The sequence below is a fragment of the Danio rerio genome, chromosome 18 (genome assembly GCF_049306965.1).
Source record: "Danio rerio strain Tuebingen ecotype United States chromosome 18, GRCz12tu, whole genome shotgun sequence".
Taxonomy (NCBI): Eukaryota; Metazoa; Chordata; class Actinopteri; order Cypriniformes; family Danionidae; genus Danio; species Danio rerio.
In genome coordinates, this window is record NC_133193.1 from 34,837,509 (window position 1) to 34,854,365 (window position 16,857).

Consider the following 16,857-nt stretch of genomic DNA (forward strand, 5'->3'; position numbering starts at 1 on the left):
CAGAATGCAGGTTACAATATGTTACAGCATGTACATTAAATAATGTTAAAGAGGTTTAATATGCATTAATTTGATTCTAAACATTACCAATTGTTTAAGTGTGGGGCACTATTATGTGCTTCTGAAGCCTGTAGCTTGTTTAAATGTTTCTGTCATTTTGCATCTGGTGCAGATAGTCAATATGCTTTTCACTGGAATCTTGTTGCATTTTATGTTTTTTTAAGAACATAGTGTTACAATGTAGAAAATGCTCAGCTAATGTTTACATTTCTAATATTTATATTATTTGAAAATGAGATATTGAGTAGATATTGGCCTGGTGACACCGATTCAATTAAATTATTTGTTGGGATTTTACTTAACTAAAAATGCTACCTTCTTACATGTTTCTTTTACTTGTAAGCCTTATCTAGCCATCATCGTCTTTTTTGTGTTTTTCTCAGGTTTAAGCAGAATGATATAACATTTTGGAGTAAATATACAAATTAACAGGCCATAACTGGAAGCCAAAATAGCAAAAATCTCTACAGCCACTGTGTACTTTCCTGGGGAGCTGATATATGCTGGCACAAATGCAGCCCACACAGCACAGAAAATAAACATGCTAAAAGTAATGAATTTAGCTTCGTTGAAATTGTCTGGAAGCTTTCTAGCAAAGAAAGCCAACAAGAAGCAGACAACTGCTAACATACCAATGTACCCCAGCACAAATACAAAGCCCACAACAGATCCCACAGTGCACTGCAGGATCAATCGAGCACCTAACTCCCCTGCACTCTCTGTGGGCTGAGGGGGATCCAGCAGTAGCCACAGCAAACATATGACAACCTGAACCAGCGTGCAAATGAAGATTGCTGCCCTCTGCTGGATGGGCCCAAAGTACTGCATCAAATGAGATCCAGGCCGAGTAGCTCGAAAAGCTACCAGCACCACCACAGTCTTACTGAGGATACAACCAATACAGGTAACAAAACTCACTCCAAATAAAGTGTGACGTAACATGCAGTTCCATGCTGCAGGCCGGCCAATAAAAACTAGAGCACACAAGAAACAAAGTGTGAGTGACATCAACAACAGGAAGCTCAGCTCTGAGTTGTAAGCTCGCACAAGTGGCGTGTCACGATGATGGAAAAAAGTTGCCAAAACAGTTGTAGTTAGTGTAGCCCCAGTGACAGATAAGACTGTCAGCACAATTCCCATGGTATCTTGTAAGGACAGAAATTCTACAACCTTTGGAATGCACTTAGTTTTTTCGGTGTTTGACCAGAACTTCTCAGGACATCTCATACACTCCGTAGAGTCTGAATGACACAGAAGAAGACATGATGCATGGTAAATGTGTTCCTAGTCAGAAGTGAATAGTAATTTTCATCTTGTAAACATTAATGTACAATGACAAATTTGTCACTAACTAGAAAATGTATGGTTTTATAAAGTTAACTAGTACCTGACATATTGCTGATTTCACCTGCTGCACAAGGGATACAGTCAAAACAGCAGATAGGTTTTCTTTTTTGTACAACCTTTCTAGTGCCTGGAAGACAGCTCACACTGCATACAGACACAGGGACCTGAATGATTGAGGAAGAAACTTCAAACTCCCAGCTACTTTTTTGAAAACTGTCAGCATATCAACTAAACAGTTAAAGTAAAACTAACTAGTAAAATAAGAGCAAAAAGAATTACAAAAAAAAACTAATTCAGATACAAAATCAAAGATTAATTTACAAGGCTCTCCATTCTTACAAAGATTTTTTAAATTGGTATTATATACTATATATGTTACTGTTAAAAATACTTTTGAATAGATTTACATTAAATCAATCAATAGGATATATATATATATATATATATATATATATATATATATATACACATCCTTTTAATAATATATATATATATATATATATATATATATATATATATATATATATATATATATATATATATATATATATATATATATATATATATATATATGGTTGTAAAAGGCTGTATTTCATAAATAAGAACATTTTGGCAAAAAAAGTAGCCTGCTAAACGTTTTCAAGAGTTATGAGTTATGAGTAAATGTGCTTTAAAAATTATTTATTATGTGAAAATATAAAATGTACCTTACATCAGTCTCATTTTCTTGTAAGGGTTTTTCTAAGTGTGTTTGACATTGGACTATAAATGGACTATAATTTAAATATGTCAGATTAATTTATTGTGAAAACTCATATTTATTTATACATATAATAAGCTTACAAAAACCAGGTTGATCCATCTACATGGGAGTGAAATCTGTGTGACGTAAAGGGCAAAAAGCTAGCTGTGATGTGTAAATGTTTATCATCCACTTTGAACCTTAATTAACTAAGATTTCAGCAATTGGTACCTCCAACCAAGCTTGTGCTGCACTGCTAGAATAAATGCTATCTGTAAGTATAATAAATAATGTATTTAAAAATATAACATTCTGTATTGTTTAGTTATTGTTACAGATCATTTAGTAATTTTAATCATCATAAAGCAGACACATTTCATCTCCTCATCAGTGGCATGGAGTTTCTTTATTATTGTATGTAATGTTTTTGCATGTATTTGGACACTTTCACACTGCACATTTATAAAGTTGTCAAGTCTGTCTAACGTGATTTTTTTTATGCACAATTTAATTGGCTGGGTATATTGGACTGATTATTCTACTTTGCCAATCAGTATAGGCAGAAAAAAATAAGCATACCTCGATTAAGTAGTAACTGCAAGATTAAGAAATATAGTACTGTTAAATGCGCTAAACTCTTTCGTTTGGGAGCAGATTCATACCACTGAAATTCTATTTTCTGCCTGCTGATTTGCTTTTGCCTCTTTACCAAAATTTTAATAAAAATCCATGATGGAACTTAACAGATACATTAACAATAACAACATAGAAATGATAGTGCCCTGTCAAAAAAACAAACTGTTCAAAAAAAAATTTTTTCTGTGCACAATTTTTTTTCTTTATGTTCTTAACAATGGCTTAGCCAGTTTTAACTGCATCTAAAAATCATAAAAAAGTTTTTTTTTTTTTTTATCAAAAAAGAATAATTTCTTTTAACTGAAGTCTTACCTGGTTACCCCAGCCCCCTCCCCAAATCACTTTTTCAATGTTTATGTTCAGCTCCTGGCCTGGTCCTTTGGCTGCATCATACTGTCCCACCTGGACAAAATTTACTTCTCCACTTTTATTGACATACCAATTCATTATGTCATAAGATGCAGACGGCTCACCATTATTTTCAAAATAGACCAGCTCTCCCACTGGTGTTGTGAAGTTTACTGCATTTAGGTAGTGGAGAAGCTATGAGGCATAAATTATTAAAATAATAATAATATAAATTATATTTATAAGATAGTATTTCTACCTCTAAAACCAGTAAATTTTGATAAAATTAAACTAAATTTGGTTTTAATAGTAATTAAACTTTTAAGAATTCTCTAATATCTGTACCTGCCTTGGCTTTACTTGAGTTGCATCTGGACACTGTCCATTTTCAAAAGGGCCCCTACCCGGCAGGCAGGCAATCATGTTGTGAAGAGCATAGGCAATGGCATACACAGCCTTATACACATTGTAAGTGACTCTCAGCTGTGAAACGTCTGTGTAGATGCGGCCATGTTTTTCCACACTCTCTGATCCTGTGCACTTTGGTCTTTTAAATGAAGGCTGCCTGTCATGTGCTAAAGAGCACCTAAAAATTTCTTCCCATACATCTTTTACAAATGGTTCATTTGATTGCTTCACAGGATTCAGTTGGGTGAGAAAAGCACCAAGCCCCTTAATTTCAGCTCTGCGCAAAGCAAAGCCAATGGTACCAGCTAGGAGAGGAATGCTTTCTGGGTCAGAGTACTGAACAGTAGTGCTCCATGCCTCTGTTGCTATCCACTGCCTATTGGTCACATTCTGCACCACCATTTCTTTGAAAATAACTTCAAGGTCTGGCCCGATGGCAAATGTCACCACCACACTAGCTGTGGAACTCTGGATCCTCTCCATAATCTGCTTGATCCGGCTCTGAGAATGGGATTTAGGAATGACTTCAACATAGTCCACACAGACCCCTGAACCTTCGAGCTCTTTTAAAAGCAGGTGTGAGCCACTTTTGCCATATTCATCATCCCCTGCAACCACCCCCACCCAGTTCCAGTCTAGTAGATGAAGCAGACGGGCCATGGCCTTGGCCTGGAAGGCATCACTAGGGACAGTGCGTAGAAAAGTGTGAAATCTGTGCTTGTCACTGAGACAAGCACATGATGCAAAATAACTCACCTGGAAAACAAAACACAGATTTAATTGTTTTGGAAAGGCAAGCATTTTTTCATTTAAATAAACATTACATTTCAACATACCATAGGAATATCAAACACTCCCAGTGTGTCTGCCACCACCACTGAGGCAGAGGAACGAGCATCACCAATAATGACAGGAACCATTGGGGCTCCATTGCATTCGGTGCTAAACACTGTTGTTTCTTGCCCTGTTACCAGAGCTAAAGCAGCACTCAGTGTTGTACTCTCAGCTAAACAAGTATCAGCTACTAGGTAACCCAGAGTAACATTTGGTAGCAGGACAGGGTCCCTATTAATCTCATCCACAGTGAAGATCATAGCTCTGAGCCAGCGATATGATCGAAGGTCAATACTAATAAAATAAAATAAATAAATAAATAAAGTAACATTTAATGAGTGATGTTGGATTCAAAAAGGAAGTGTGTAGACAACAATACAAATAAAAGCCCTTAATATACTGTATGCATGTCACTAAAAATTATTGTCAACACCATTTAACACAAAAAGTTGGTCTACTACTCTTTAGCTTTTTTAAAGCAATTTATAACACAAACCTCAAGGTTGTTTTAACACATACACTACTCACCCCTGGCAGTTGGAACCATGCTGTTGTTGAGTAAAAGCAGGATCAGGCACTGGGGATTGAACATGAACTGGAAACAGACCACCAATAATCACATCGCCGTCTTTATACAAGCTTTCCGAGACAAAACTTTTCTTTAGACTACAGGTTGGGTTTGCATTACAAACCCTGACCATGCCAACAATAAATCCCACCAACCATAACCCTATAATAAAACCCATCATTTTACCTAAACACACACCACATACAGTGAGCAATAAAGAGCAGGCTAGTAATTTATCCTGCAAAGAAGATGGGTCAGAGGATAACTCCCCTTTTGTAGATTTGAATTTGCCTAGAGCAAAAAAGCACCCAAGAGGAAAACAGCATATTTGTGAGGGAAGAGGGAGGTGGAGAAATAAGAAAAAAATTACTTTAGAAATTAACTTTAGTAAATAACAAAACTAAATGTTGCAAATTTTTTTAAGCAAAAAACGATGTTTAAAAAAGCATTACACATGTGTGCTTATTGAGTGCAAAAACAATTATTTTTGTCAGCCCCTAAAACACATTTTTAGATGTTTACAGAGGATGCTGTATTCAGCCGACGGGGAAAATTTAGGCAATTACAGCAAATGGATCAAGCATGTTACATGCAGTCTTGTGTAAGTTACTGTCAAACTGTGCAAATGTATACTATAAACTATAGAAGATATCTTGTTACTGATATTCAAAATCATTAAATAATTTTCCTTAAAAAATACTGTATGGAGCTGTATGGTGGCCCAGTGGTTAGCATTGTTGCCCAGCTGAGAATACGGGCAGAAAGGGCATGAGAATAAGGTGAAAGGGCATCCACTGCCAAAAAGATAAGCCAAAGTTATTGGCAGTTTATTTCGCTGTAGTGATCCCAATTAAATCAGGGACTAAGCTGAATGATAATGTGAAATTGAATACTGTCTCAGAATTGGAATGTTTTACATTACTCCTGTAATACTTTTGAGTTACCTACACCAAAATAACTAGATAAGAAGGTGGCATATAATAAAAACATGGATATACCATTGCATGAATGAATAATGAAGAGTTCGGAACATGGAAATTACTATACAGCAAGCCCCTCTGTGTGTGTGTGTGTGTGTGTGTGTGTGTGTGTGTGTGTGTGTGTGTGTGTGTATGTGTGTGTGCAAATGCAGAACAGAACCAGAACATGATTTTATTAATAATTATTGATTTGCACTTATTGCACTTATTTCTGTTAGATTTGGGTTTAGTGTTAGAATTACGCCATATACCCTAACCTGATGGAAGCCTTCAGTATGTATGTCTTCACTAAAATAGGAAAACAAAGTGTTTGTATGGAATGAAAGAGCAGGCACTAAGCTGTAGAGCATCAAAGCAGAGCTGACTAATATTCAAATGCAAATATAGACCTTCTGATTCTATGGATATATTCTGGGGTCTGCTAAACATCAGAACACTTGCAACTAATAAGACAGAGTGCATTGAGAACATTGTCTGTCTAAGTTTCATTTACGTTCTCAGAAATAAAGGTACAAGAGCTGTCACTGGGGTGGTACCTTTTCAAAAGCCTTTCAAAATCATTTGTACCTAAAGGGTCAATATTAATACCTCAAGGGTACATATTAGCAGGGCCGCTGCTGGCCAAAAGGGTCCCCTAAGAGAAATTTTACTGTGGTGCCCCCACAGAGGAACAAAATCACACAAACATTCAAACATGTATTTATTTATTTATATACACAAATATGCATATAAACCCTCAAATTATACTTGAACGTTCAAATGTTTACATTACAAAATAATAGCTTACATCAAAATAAACACTGTCATATCTTCTGCAGAAACATAATTTCAAACATTTACAAAGGGTAAGGAATAAAACCCTCTATGTACCTGTAGAGATAGACGGTCCTCAGTGCTGCATCCTGTACCTGTGCAGTTGCTGGTGTCTCTGGAGTGGTGCTGGTCAGGCCACCTCATCTTCTTTTGTGACGAACTTCAGCATTGACCTCCATGAACAATACAGAAGAAATTAGTCATTGAAAAGAAGAAAGCTCATGACATACCATTAAAACAATAGGCTTGTCCAGCAATCTTCATAATGTGTCTAAACTACAACTAACATGTGGATTTAATTTGCACTGTAATATGGTGACAAAAGCTGACCCTTCCTTTCAGTATAAATCAAAGACATTTGTGGTTTTTAAGAATGAATTGGTGTATTTTTAAACAAAAAACTTTGTTAACATTTAGAAAAAAAAATCATTAATGTATTCATGCAAAAAAAAAAATGGTTTCTGGCCCTTGATTTACAGTAATTTGACTCATTTTATATTATTGATCTTCCAGAAATCATAGAATATAAGTCGGTTTTGTTATTTCATACTGTAATGCACAAAAAAAGACTAAAGAGACTTTATTGTCATTGCAGTGATACAAGCAATAACAGCAATAAGAAATGTATAGAAATAGAAAAAGCAATAAATAATTATAACTGCTGTCTGCAAAGAATTGTGCAGTGCATGTGTATGTAGCCAGTGTGCAAACAGAATTGTAAAGTATTGCACAAGTTAATAACACTAATTGAGTTTGTGTAATTAGCAGCAAAATGGGGAAGAGGGGCTAACGCGAAAAGTCATAGAACATGTCCTGTCTAAAGCACAATGCATAGCAGTTGTGGAGAAGTTTAAACGTTAGCCTCACTAATTTACTTGAACAACCAAAAATAAGTTTTCCAGATTCATGGAAGTTACCTGAAAGTGGTACACACGATTCATCTTGTACTTTTTTTCCTCTTCTCGGCTCCAGACTGCTGTTGTTTTTTTCCGTGCATAGAGCTGCAACTTGCATCTATTATAATTATATGCAGCTAGAAGCCGCAAAGATAAGTGGACCAGGCCACGCTGCGGCTATGCGCATGCACGAAAAATTACGTCACATGTTTGTTTATGTGTCTGCCTTAAAATGATTTTTTAAATGTGTTTAACAACATATTATCAATAGATGATTTATTTACATGCAGTTTATGTTGATATTAGTAAATAAATATCAAATTTTTTTTTCAAGCAGCAGAGATGGTGCCCCCCTCCGGAGTTGAGGCCCTACACAGCCTGCGTACTCTGCGTATAGGGAGCGGCGGTGCTGCATATTAGTGTCAAAAATGTACAAATGTTTACGCTTTGAAATGTTTAGGTACTAATAGAAATGTATAGAAGAAATGTATAAGGTACTGGTAGATTGAGGTACTGGTACCAGTACAGCTTATTCCCTTTAAGTACAAATGTGTCCCTTAAGAAAAGGTTACACCCCAGTGACAGCTCTTGTACCTTTATTTTCTAAAAGTGTAAATGAAATAACAATGTTCCCCTTCGGTTGGGGAACTTCAGTGCCATAGAGTGGATTAATTGAATCCACGAATGGGAGGATTCGGATCAGAAGCTGCTTGTCTGGAGAGTATTGAACGGGCCAATGAATGAAATTAATTGGCAACGTAAGCTTGCGCAGGTGTGCGGCATCGGCAATTATCCCAGCATATAAGCACACCTGAAGCTAGCAAACGCCATCCTTTTAGCTTCAGATCCTTTCTGAGTGAGTCGATGAGGGTTCCTCTTGCTGTTCAGCACTTCAGAGCGAACGAGTGTGTCTCCCGGTCCAGAGTGGGTCTTCGCGGTGGCAGACGGTCGAGCTGGGTTTCTCCCTTGCCTGCGGTTCTTTGGATCCGGTCCTCCAGAGCGGTGCTTATTGTTGCAAACTTTCCTAAAAGAGCAACACAGTCGTGCAGCACGTCCTTTTCAGGATGGCGCTCCGACTGTGCGTTTCTGGATGCGGGGGTTTCCTGGCTCCGGATGATGGACACGATCACTGCATTGCATGTTTGGGGGTCCAGCATGTTAATGCGGTGCTCGCAGGCGGTTCATGTCGTCATTACGATGCCATGACCGTTGCACAGCTAAGATCGCGGCTAACTTTCGCAAGAGAGCGAGCCACCCCAGTTGCCTCCTGTTCTAAAAAAGCAGCGGGCGCTCGGGCAGATCTGAGGATTCCAGCGGGAGATAATCCGCCGCCCACGGGCTCGCGGACCTCTCGCTCCTCACGGCGCTCCATCCAAGCTTCGGGTAGTGGGAGTGATCCGTCTAACCAGATGGTAGCTCTCAAACTCGCTGACACCGGAGATCAGATGTCCTCCGCGGCATCGGAGGGTGGGCTTTCACTGTCCGACGAAGATCCGGACCCGCTCGCCCCCTCCGGGCAGGTGAGCGCTGTCTAATCGGATCCTGAAGCGGACATGAAAGCCGTGCTTTCCCGGGCTGCTTCGGCCGTGGGGTTGGAGATGGTTTATCCCCCAGCTCCGCGGCTGGGCCGACTAGATGGGTGCTGCGTAGAGGACGAGAAGGCGAAGCCTTCGAAGCCTCTCGTCCCCTTCTTCCCGGAAGTGCACAGTAGGCTCACGCAGTCTTGGAGGGCACCTTTCTCTGCCCGTGCTGCGTGTACCTCCGCCCTCACCGCCCTTGACGGCGGAGCTGCCAGGGGGTATGAGGCGATCCCGTCAGTGGAGCGCGCTATCGCGGTCAATCTTTGTCCACTCAGCACCTCTACGTGGCGGGGTTTGCCCCGCCTCCCGTCCAAAGCCTGTAGGTTGTCTGCCTCCCTCGGAGCCAGAGCTTATAAGGCTGCGGGCCAGGCTGCTTCTGCTTTGCACGCGATGGCCACCTACCAGCGCTACCAAGCGCAGGCGCTGGCCGAGCTGCACGAGGGCGGGTCCAACCCAAGCTTATTACATGAGCTGCGCACCGCGACCGACTATGCTCTTCGGACTACTAAGTCCGCCGCGTGTGCGCTGGGGAGGACGATGTCCACACTTGTGGTTCAGGAACGCCACCTCTGGCTAAACGGTACTCTTCAGTGCCACCAAAACATCAGTAAAAGAGCACTTTTCCCCTTCCCCGGATGTGACTGCACGAGTTCTGCCAGTCCGGGACGCGCTGCCTTCCGGCTCGCAGACTCTACGTGCTTCGCCAGTGGCTCACGAGCGCTGGGGGGACGGTCTCCCTTCCCTCAGCCCTCCAGCCCCCTCTTCGGAGTCAGGGTGCGGAGCCAGAGCGAATCGCTCTTCTCCAGCTCTTCCGCGGGACCCTTGTGCTTCCCGGATCAGCACACCCACTCCGCGCTGCCCCACCGCTGGTACGTCAGCGATTGTAGCGATGACTCCATTAGCGAGGGCTCTGCCTGCCTGGTTAGCGCGGGCCAGCCCCTCGCGGTGGCTCATACGCACAATCAGACTTGGTTACGCGATTCAGTTCGCGAAACAGCCCCCCAAGTTTACGGGCGTGTATTTCTCCAGGGTCAACCCCATGTCCGCCCCTGTCTTGCGAGAGGAGATTGCTGCCCTCCTGGCGAAGGGTGCAATCGAGCCGGTTCCTCCAGCCGAGATGGAGAGTGGGTTTTACAGCCCATACTTCATCGTACCCAAAAAGAGCGGTGGGTCACGGCCAATCCTAGATCTGCGCGTTTTGAACCGCTGTCTGCACAGGCTGCCGTTCAGAATGCTCACGCAGAGGCGCATTCTCCAATGCGTTCGTCCTCAGGATTGGTTTGCAGCCATAGACCTGAAGGACACGTATTTCCATGTCTCCATTCTTCCACGCCACCGCCAATTTCTGCGGTTTGCGTTCGAGAGTCGAGCGTGGCAGTACAAGGTCCTCCCCTTCGGGCTCTCTCTGTCTCCGTGGGTCTTCACCAAACTCGCGGAGGGTGCCCTAGCGCCCCTTCGGCTCGCGGGCATCTGCATACTCAATTATCTCGACGACTGGCTGATTTTAGCCCACTTGCGGGAGCAATTGATTGTGCACCAGGACAAGGTGCTTCGGCATCTCCGCCTACTGGGGCTTCAGGTCAACCGAGAAAAGAGCAAACTCGCCCCCGTGCAGAGGATTTCTTTTCTCGGGATGGAGCTGGACTCGATCACCATGGTAGCGCACCTCTCCAAGGAACACGCTCGCCTGTTGCTGAACTGTCTGAGGGAGCTCGACAGCAAACTAGTGGTCCCACTGAAGTTCTTTCAGAGGCTCCTGGGGCATATGGCATCCGCAGCCGCCGTCACGCCGCTCGGGTTGCTCCATATGAGACCACTTCAGCACTGGCTTCACGATCAGGTCCCCAGACGTGCATGGCACGCGGGCACACTCCACCCCGAGTCTGTTCAGCTGATATGGGCACGATTCGGGGAGGCCCAGATCGATCTGTTTGCTTCCCCCGAGAACGCTCATTGCCAGTTGTTTTTTTCCCTGACCAAGGGCTCTCTCGGCACGGATGCACTGGCCCACAGTTGGCCTCGGGGCATGCGCAAGTATGCGTTTCCCCCAGTGAGCCTGCTCGCGCAGATTCTGTGCAAGGTCAGGGAGGACGAGGAACAGGTTCTGCTAGTTGCGCCCCTTTGGCCCAACCGGACCTGGATATCAGAGCTCTCACTCCTCGCGACGGCCCTCCCCTGGCGGATCCCTTTGAGAGAGGACCTACTCTCTCAGGGACAGGGCACCATCTGGCACCCTCGCCCCGATCTTTGGAACCTCCACGTGTGGTCCTTAGACGCGAGGAAGACTTAGGTAACCTACCGACTGCGGTGGTTAATACCATCACTCAGGCTAGAGCCCCCTCCACGAGGCGCGCCTACGCCCTGAAGTGGAGTCTATTCACTGAATGTTGCGTCTCTCGCAGAGAAGACCCCCGAAATTGCCAGATTAGTGTTGTGCTCTCTTTCCTTCAAGAGAAGTTGGACAGCAGGCTGTCGCCCTCCACTCTCAAGGTTTACGTGGCCACCATCTTTGCTTATCATAGCGCGGTAGCTGGCGGCACCGTGGGAAAGCATAACCTCATCATCCAGTTCCTTAGGGGTGCTAGGCGAATTAATCCATCTCGCCCCCCTCTCATGCCCTCTTGGGATCTCGCCCTCGTTCTCACGAGTTTGCGATCCGATCCCTTTGAGCCACTCGAATCAGTATCTCTAAGATTTCTGTCCCTGAAGACAGCTCTGCTGGTTGCGTTGGCCTCCATCAAGAGGGTCGGGGACCTGGAGACATTTTCGGTCAGTGACTCGTGCCTGGAATTCTGAGACCCGGTTATATGCCCAAGGTTCCTACCACCCCCTTTAGAGATCAGGTAGTGAACCTGCAAGTGCTGCCCCCGGAAGAGGCAGACCCAGCCCTTTCTTTACTTTGTCCAGTTCGCGCTCTGCGCATTTATGTGGACCGTACTCAGAATTTTAGATCATCTGAGCAGCTCTTTGTCTGTTATGGCGGTCGGCAGCAGGGAAGTGCCGTATCGAAACAAAGATTATCCCACTGGATTGTGGATGCCATTTCACTCGCTTATTCGAGTCGAGGTCAGCCGTGTCCCCCGGGAGTACGTGCACACTCCACTCGGAGCGTTGCATCCTCTTGGGCGCGTGCACGCGGCGCCTCTCTAACAGACATCTGTAGAGCTGCGGGCTGGGCGACACCCAACACATTTGCAAGGTTTTACAATCTGCGAGTGGAGCCGGTTTCCTCAAGGGTATTAGGTAACCCTTTGGTGATTGAGGAAACAACTCGGTAGGGTGTTGAAACACGCTTGCTGCGCCATTCTCCCTAACACGGAGGTACGTGCGCCTTTTTATCTGTCAGTAAAGTTCCCCGTCAGGTGAGCCCTGCAGATTCCTCCGTGGCCCCCAGCACTGACTCAGCGGAGGAGTCACTTGCTGGCCCACTACATTGTAGGTCTGCCCGCTGGTCAGCCCGCGTTTTGGGTATAGGTGCCTGCTATGCGTGATCCCCACTAGGCGATCCCATATGCTTATTCCGCCACGGTTAAGTCCCCCCCCTGGGCGGACCCGTTTCTTCCCTCTCCGCAAACCACTCTTTTGCTATGCGTACTCCCCCTTTTTTAGGGCTAGTCCATATGTAAATTCTGCTTATATGCTGGGATAATTGCCGATGCCGCACACCTGCGCAAGCTTACGCTGCCAATTAATTTCATTCATTGGCCCGTTCAATACTATCCAGACAAGCGGCTTCTGATCCGAATCCTTCCATTCGTGGATTCAATTAATCCACTCTATGGCACTTCCGTTCCCCTCCTCGGGGAACGAAGGGTTACTTCTGTAACCACGAACGTTCTTAATGCACTCTGTCTTATTGAAAATTATGAGCCTCACTGAACTGGTCTTTTCATGGAGAACAATCAACTCCAATAAACAAAATTTGCAGTAAAAACGTGAAACATAAATACAAAGGATGTACTAGAATCTAACAGTATATTAAATTATGTTTCTATATATTACTAAACTCTTAACCACGTAGTTCAGCCAAAACAAAGGAAAAAAAGTTGGTGTAAGGTCCACCCAGTTGGCCCAATGCCGGTGTCCACTGGTGGATGAAGGTTTAATGCCTGTTCGGTCTTTCCAGTGCACAATGTTGATTTATATTAAACTTAGCTCATATCTGACTCCAATTTTAATATGAGGTGGTTTAGAATATTAATATATTTATCCTCGTTTTATCTGACTCCAATCATAAAACATTAAGAAGATTATATCAATATGTAATTTAGATAAATGTTTGAACCTTTTGTCTTCACTAGTAACTATTACATCCGTTCATTCGGGTGCTCATGTCGCTCAGAGAAATCGCCTCGGCCGAAGGCGTCCCTCACGGTCACACTCCGGTCAGTCTTGAATATTAAACAGAGGTAAATTGACTAATACTTTAGATGGCCGCTACCAGCGCGCTCGTTCTAAAATACTTTAGTTAGTCCCGCTTAGGTGTACACCTTTGAGTTAAGACAATCATCATTTCTAATTAGAGGTTAGGGCATTAATATAAATGTACCCGACTACTGGACTCTATAGTAACTTTGGTTTTCACCAAGCCCATGGTTTCCCATATGAACTTAATTTAGAATAATATTACCTTCAAACAAAGGTCGGGTACCCAATCTAGGTTAGTCGTGCAACACCTTGTTGACCTAGACGGAAGTTAACGCCCTTTCCACCTAAGTACACATGAATCAATATCAAGAGTCAGCCGGATCCCTAAAACACAATTAGTGTGCCCAATGCTCCATCTCAATTGGATTTTAGTCCATCTACTGACCTGATGCAAGACGTGCGGAAACAAGGATACAGCGTAATCTACTTGAATTAATAATTACAGAGTGAGCAAAATATGGTCAAACATTACAATTTATTAGTCAGGTAAATGTATTATGCCAATTCAATCAGTCAATTCATAAATGATCAATACAAAACATCAAATTATTAAAGATAAATCCAAGATGAAAAGATGCATACCTGACCTTTTACATAACGTGGAGCCTAGGCTCGATGTTATGGGCTGATCTGGGTAGGCAGAATCGCCCTGAGCCTTTCTCAAACCTTACCTTAAATAATCCAAGAATTCCCTCAAGGAAGGGTGTGTATAACAAAAGGCATTCACACTCGGTGCTGCCTGTGGAAAGTCACACCCTTCACAGTGGTTAAAAAGATGCCTGAAGTTATATATTTATTGTTTTGATTATGTCTATTTCTGAGAGAATGAGACCATTGTACCAATTGCACTGAGACATTTCAAATGATATCAAACATGATAGTTAAAGTCAGTTTGGTTAATCTAGAACATTCAAACATTGAAATGACCATATGCGTGAGATGGGGGGAGGGGGGGGGGGGGGGGGGTAAAGCATACTCAGATGCAAATGCATACTCAGATGCAAATGCAGCAGGAACTGGTTTTTCCCGTATTCCCCCCTGCTGGGTTGTGGAGTCAATTGGCCCTGTTTTCAGCTCATGTTTTGAATTGTTAAAGACATCAAAAATATTTGTAATATTTCAATTCTTACATTGGCTCCCTGTGGAACATACATGAAATTTTTTTTTTCAGTTTTGCATTCATGAGGGAAAACTATAGTTACAGATGTGACATATATTCCTTGCAAATGTGGTAGATAGGAATAATCTGATCTGAATAATGTGCCGGCACTAAAATGCACCAAGCATCCTTTACAATCTTTTTCAGATTCTTCAAGCCTGTCTACTGCGAAAGTAAAGTAGTGCTGTTTAATGTGCCCTTCAAGAACAGCAAGTCTCCTATTCGGTCTGATATTGTGGTGGAAAAAGAGCTAGATCCGTTACATGGAAAAAACCTATATAAATATATATATTTTATAATAAGTTTTGATAAAAGTATTTGATATATATATATATATATATATATATATATATATATATATATATATATATATATATATATATATATATATATATGGCAGTTTTCCTATATTATATGTACATATATTGTATATATAAATATATTTAGCATTTTTAAAACTTAGTTCTTATCCAGATAGCAGACCTAAGTTAAATTAACATTGAATAAATGTTAAAATATCCACCAAACTATCATGGAAACAATATTAAAACTCATCATTGATTTTTAGCCAGTTTTGCACCCTGACATAATGTTAATTCTATAATGTTAAATAGATTAAAATGATCACAAAATCAGCATTTATTCAACCTAAATTAAAACACTAATGACACTGAAACCAACATTGAATAAGTGTTAAAACATCAACCACACTATCACACAATTAATGTTGAAATTTGAAATTTGAAGTTTTAGCCAGTTTTGCATCCTGAAATAATGTTTTTACAAAGAAAACAAAAATAAATAGATTTAAATGTTTACAAAGTCAGAATATATTCAACTAATATTAAAACAATATTTACATGGAGAAAATCACTGAAACAATTCAAATCAATCAAAATCAATTCAGTCTTGCTGTACAGTATGATTTTATTCCAATGAATGTTGCCTCTTTTCAATCAGAGACCACTGGGCTGAAAAAAGGAAAACTAAAGTATATAACTCTTTATTGCAAACAATCTTTTAACTCAACTTATACATTTTTTGTTTGTTTGTTCTACCTAAAGTATTTAGAAAAGTTCAGCAAACTAAACCAATAAGTTCAGCAAACTTGTGAAGAAAAAAGTGAGGTTTTGGGGAAAAGCTGAACTTACTGGATGCAGTTTTTAAAAAAAGTGTTAGTTGAACTTTTTTAATTAAGTAAAACTCTAAATAGTCCACACACAAATGAACTTAGTTGTATTTGTTGAGTAAAAAAAAAATGTTTTTTTTTTTTTTAATTGAGGAAACAATACATTGTTATTTACAATGCTTTGCCAAACCTTTCAAGCATCTTTTTGCTATTTGAAAGGTTTGTTCAATTTTAGCTTACAGTTTTTGTATCTTTTCCAAACATTCTCCAAACAATTAAAATATTCAAAACACATCTTTTGGACTGCTCTGTTGTGAAATGTTAAAGTAGATCACATCACAAAAAAAAAAAAAAAATCACTCCTGAAGAATATTCCTAAATCTTCATAAAAAATAGCTGCATTTAAGGTGCATCTTAGACCTTTGGAATAGTTTATGGTCAAAGCATAAAGTTCAAAATATGTTGCAAAAGCATTTGGGAAACCTTTGAGATGCAAAAATAATAGTGCCCTCCACCAGTATTGCAGCCATGTTCACAACATCCTCTGGGAAGACCTGGCTCACCATCACTTTGAAAATGTCTTTCTCACCATCAGGTGGCTGGAAAAATTCAGCAGTAGACTAGTCATTTTCTTATCACTTAAAACATACATTACCAAAATAAAGAACTTGTAACATTTCAAGAATTGCCTAAATAAATAACTGCTTTGTTCGTTTAACAGATTGCTGTAGCGGCTTGAAAAACAAAAAAGAGGCTACCTCATAGACTTCTATTTTTATTCTGAACATTCAAATTTAATGTTTAAACTACAATAGCAAATAGATTATTATAGTATAGTAGTACCATTACTAACTGTATTATAATGTTTTCTCACCTGTGAATGACATGATGAAGAGAAGTAATGTTTTTTTTTTCTGATCATTCAGTAT

The 16,857-nt window shown here is 41.2% G+C and overlaps 1 protein-coding gene across 1 annotated transcript; it reads right to left on the bottom strand.

Moving 5' to 3' along the window:
• Window positions 1-405: 405 nt before the first annotated feature.
• On the bottom strand, window positions 406-5,076 carry olfcs1 (olfactory receptor C family, s1). Its single transcript, NM_001045045.1, has 6 exons — window positions 4,904-5,076; window positions 4,378-4,669; window positions 3,479-4,297; window positions 3,098-3,328; window positions 1,448-1,571; window positions 406-1,301 (listed from the first exon to the last, which is right to left on the bottom strand). Exons 1-6 carry the CDS (start codon window positions 5,074-5,076, stop codon window positions 406-408), a joined length of 2,535 nt encoding a protein of 844 aa, NP_001038510.1.
• Window positions 5,077-16,857: the final 11,781 nt, after the last annotated feature.